The sequence below is a fragment of the Rhincodon typus genome, chromosome 20, assembly GCF_021869965.1.
Source record: "Rhincodon typus isolate 14 chromosome 20, sRhiTyp1.1, whole genome shotgun sequence".
In the NCBI taxonomy this organism is placed as follows: domain Eukaryota; kingdom Metazoa; phylum Chordata; class Chondrichthyes; order Orectolobiformes; family Rhincodontidae; genus Rhincodon; species Rhincodon typus.
Window position 1 is genome coordinate 43,768,901 of NC_063351.1, and position 4,218 is coordinate 43,773,118.

The window sequence follows — 4,218 nt, forward strand, 5'->3', positions numbered from 1 at the left end:
CTGTCGGAGGGCGGCACTCGGGGGCCCACTGCGCTGTCGGAGGGCGGGACTGAGAGTTACTCTGTTGGAGACAGCCCTGAAGGGAACGTGCAATGTTGAAGCGCAATACCGTTGGCAGATGATACTGAGCCAGTGTTGCTCTGTTAGAGGCATATGTTCAAATCCCATCGCAGTAGCTGGTGGAATTTACATTCAATTTACAGTAAAAGGCTAGTCTCAGTTGATGGTGACCGTGGATCTATCACTGGTTATTGTAAAGACGCAGCTGGTTCACCAGTGTCCTTTAGAGAAGGAAATCTGCCATCCTTACTTTGTATGGCCTCAATGTGACTCCAGACCTGCAGCACTGTGGTTGACTCTTGACTGTCCCCTAAAAAGGTCTGGCTAATCATTAAGTTCAAGGGCAATTAGGGAAGAGTGACAAATGCTGGCCTTGGCATTGATGCCCACATCCTATGAAAGAACAAGAAAATGTACACTTCAAATATATTTCATTATCTGTAAATCACTTTGCAATTCCCTGAGGTTGTAAAAGTCACTTTTTAGAATTTCAAATTCTTTCTTTAACGTTGGTCACGACGGCATTTTGTTGATCCATTTGAAGATTACAATCATATCTTTCACTCGCCATCATTTTAATTATTCCTGTAGTATATCTTGGTATGTCTTATCACACCATCCACCCTAGTGCCCCACTCATGCTTGTTCTTTCCTTTCCCTAGCTCAGTGCAATATAAAGTTTATTTATCAGTTAGAATCTTTTACAGACTGAATAAATGCAGTGTAGAGTGGGGTACTGGTGGTTAACGTTGTGTACTTACTACGTATTGATGCCTAGTGCTGGATAAGCTTTGGATCAGTGCAGTGCAACAGATTAATTGTTGGTAATTAATAACTTGTTAGTTCATATTGCTGATACACTGAACTAGTGTCAAGTAACTGCTCCTCCATCACAATTCTTTCTTCTGTCCATGTTTAGCGTAACTGCAGCAACTGTGGTAACAGTTATTGTTCGAGATGCTGTTCATTCAAAGTTCCCAAATCATCAATGGGAGCGACTGGTAATTATTACTTTTACAACTTCCCTTGTCCTGTGTTTGGTGGTTTCCTTGCAATTAACAATTTTCCAAAAATCGTTTGAAATGGCTGTACAATATGTATGGATCAACATGTTTACTTTGAGCAAAAGACCAAGTTAGATAAACTCTCTGGTGATTCAGTGAGTGATCGCACTGCCTAGTGTGGTAGTATATACCTAGAAAGTCTAGGTGTGATTTCCCCTCCATTGGCTATGCTGAGTATGTGGCTCTCTGTTTCTGGTTCATGACTAGCCTTCAGTGCTTCTGTGCTCAAAGGCATCTATGATTCTAGCTGGGTCAAAATCCTGGAATTCTTTCCCTGTGGGCATTGTGGGCCAACCTAAAGTTGGCGGACTGCAGCGGTTCAAGAAGGCAGCTCATCACCACCTTCTCAAGGGCAACTAGGCATGGGCAAAAAATGCTGGCCAGCCAGCAACACCCACATCCCACAAATGAATAGGAAAAAAAAGCTCCTGATCGCTATCAAATAACCCTTATGGCTGGAGATAATTGCGTCTTCTCCCCCTCCTCCTCTCCAAGAGCATGTTAATATATGTAGACGCTTACCAAAATAGCAGCACCACTGTCTATGAAACTCATTGTAGTATGAGCCATCACTCTGAGGAGGAGTAAACAGACATCAAAAGAACATGCAACTGTGAAGCTAGTTACTGATGAATCTGACTTAATTTCTTCAAATCGAATGTTTTGAACACATATGTATAGAAATGTATATGATTTGATTTGCCTGTTTAAAACATTTTCAGTAGTGATAACTACGTGCAATAAATAAAATTAACTCCATTGCAAATGCCAATTGAATGTTTCATGCCTATTAGGATGGACTAGCAGCTTTATAGTTCTCATAGCTGCCAAACTTCTACTTAGATAGAATCCTGCAGTCTCCTCATTCCTGTTTGGAAAATGAGGATTAAGTCAATTAGCCCCTCAGAAGCATTCTGGCATTTAATGTAGACCTGACTGATCTTCCATGTAATTCCATATACCTGCCTTTGTCTCATATCCTGCTATACTTTTGACAAACGAACTATCAGTCTCAGGTTTAAAACTAATGATTGACCCAGCATCATTTGCTATTTGAGGGAGGGAGTTCCAAACTTCTACCACCCTGTGTAAGTAGAAATGTTTCAAAAATTCACTTCTCGAAGTCTTGATTCTAATTTTTAGGCTATGGACCATAGTCCTAAATTCCCAGCAACAGGGTAGATAAAAACTATCAGAACCACACCTTAATATTCTAAATTCCAGGAAATGCATGCCCTAATTTGTGTAATCTCACCTTGTCCTTTAACCCTTGGAGTGCAGGAATTATTCTGCTGAGCACTGGACTCTCCCTCCCAAGTCCAGTATATTCTTCCTAAGATGTGATGCCCAGAACTGAACACAGTGCATAGATATAATCCAATCAGTGCTTTGCATTGCTGTGACCCCAGAGATGTTTTTCAGTCAATTTGACTTGGTTGGATTTGAACCCAGACCTCTGTTATCATTCAGAATGGAAGTTTGTCTGTACATCTTTTGAGATTTCTGATACAATGCCTTTTGATCTGGCCCAACACATGATCCTTCCAGCAACAAAAACAGAAGTGGCTGGAAAAGCTGAACAGGTCTGGCACAACAGTTCTGAGGAAGGGTCACCAGATCTGAAACATTAACTCTGATTTTTGTCTTCACAGATGTTGGCAGACCTGCTGAGCTTTTCCAGCAACTTTTGTTTTTGTTCCTGATTTACAGCATCTGCAGTACTTTCAGTTTATACTTAATCCTTCTATCCTGGTTGGAATGGAAATTGTCAACATCCTGGAAAACCCATCCTAATGGGCAAGGTTGGCAGGAACTGTATTGGGATTTATGACTAAAACCGCCCACTCCCCTGATTGAATGGGAACAATTGGCAGAATTTATAGTTTCATCCAGTCAGAAAATGTTGACTACATGTTATATTGTAGTGTAATCTTTTCTGTCTCTCTTTCAGCCCCAGATGCCCAACGGGAGACGGTGTTTGTGTGTGCACAGTGCCACTTCATTTTGAGTAAATAGGACGAGGCATCCGCCCTTTCTCCCCCACTCCTTTTAAATGTAAATTTTATTTTTACGTTTTAACTAAAATGTACTGTATCAGAGAACTGGAGAATACAGAGATGGGCATGAAATGCATCTGTACAATGTACAATGAACTCTTCTGCATTAAGGGATTAGGGCTGCAGACTAGCTATGAGAGCAAAACTGTTTCTGGAATCAATGTTTGTTTGTCATATAAAATAATATATATATCTATCCTCACCTCTAAATGCTGCCTTCTACTGTATATACTGTGGGATTAGACCTTTGCAATTTTCTTTTTGTATAGAGCGCCGTGTAGAACACTATTTAAAGACCTGGTAAAACTATCCAGATCCTCATAAACCATGTTTCTTAAGATTGTATTTTATGCTTTTCCTTGAGTTTGATATCTGTGATGTAAGTCTGATATTTTCTCAATAAAAACGACACTGCAGAAAAATATCAGAAGAGCACCACAAGATTTGTGACGTTGTGGAGTTTTTCCTGGATTGGGAGATTGGCTGTAGTTTTCAGATTATTCATCATAATAAAGTCTAGAAGTCGCTGTTCAATAACGGGCTTTTTACAAAAAATGTTGTTTCTAAAGTTCCTCCAATTCAACTCTTTTTCCTCTTCCTCTTTTCTCCATCCCTTTAAAAGTAACCTGAAATAAATAGAAAAATTAGAGTTGTAGAGTCATTGAGCTGTACGGTGCAGAAACAGACCCTTCAGTCCAACTCATCCATGCTGACCAGATATCCTAAATTAATCTAGTCCCATTTGCCAGCAGTTGGCCCCTGTCCCGCTAAACCCTTCCTATTCATGTACCCATCCAGATGCCTTTTAAATATTAGATAACAAGGTGTAGAGCTGGATGAACACAGCAGGCCAAGCAGCATCAGAGGAGCAGGAAGGCTGACGTTTCGGGCCTAGACCCGTTTTTTTTCTCTACACCTTGTTATCTCAGATTCTCCAGCATCTGCAGTTCCTACTATCTCTGAAACATTCATGCTGAAATGTTTCTTTCAATTTAATTTCAAGTTAGGAAGGAATGAATACTGTCATTTTAATCTAA

General features: G+C 40.3%; 1 protein-coding gene across 2 annotated transcripts in view; it reads left to right on the plus strand.

Moving 5' to 3' along the window:
- Positions 1 to 3,728, plus strand: part of zfyve27 (zinc finger, FYVE domain containing 27) — a 161,547-nt gene extending 157,819 nt beyond the window's left edge. The window contains exons 9-10 of one of the 2 annotated variants that reach the window (XM_048609058.1): positions 980 to 1,061; positions 3,076 to 3,715. In XM_048609058.1, the coding sequence (XP_048465015.1) occupies positions 980 to 1,061; positions 3,076 to 3,140 (147 nt within the window). In that variant the 3' untranslated portion in view covers positions 3,141 to 3,715. Of the gene's footprint in view, positions 1 to 979; positions 1,062 to 3,075 lie in introns of both variants that reach the window. The other variant, XM_048609057.1, reaches the window with a different exon arrangement.
- Positions 3,729 to 4,218: the final 490 nt, after the last annotated feature.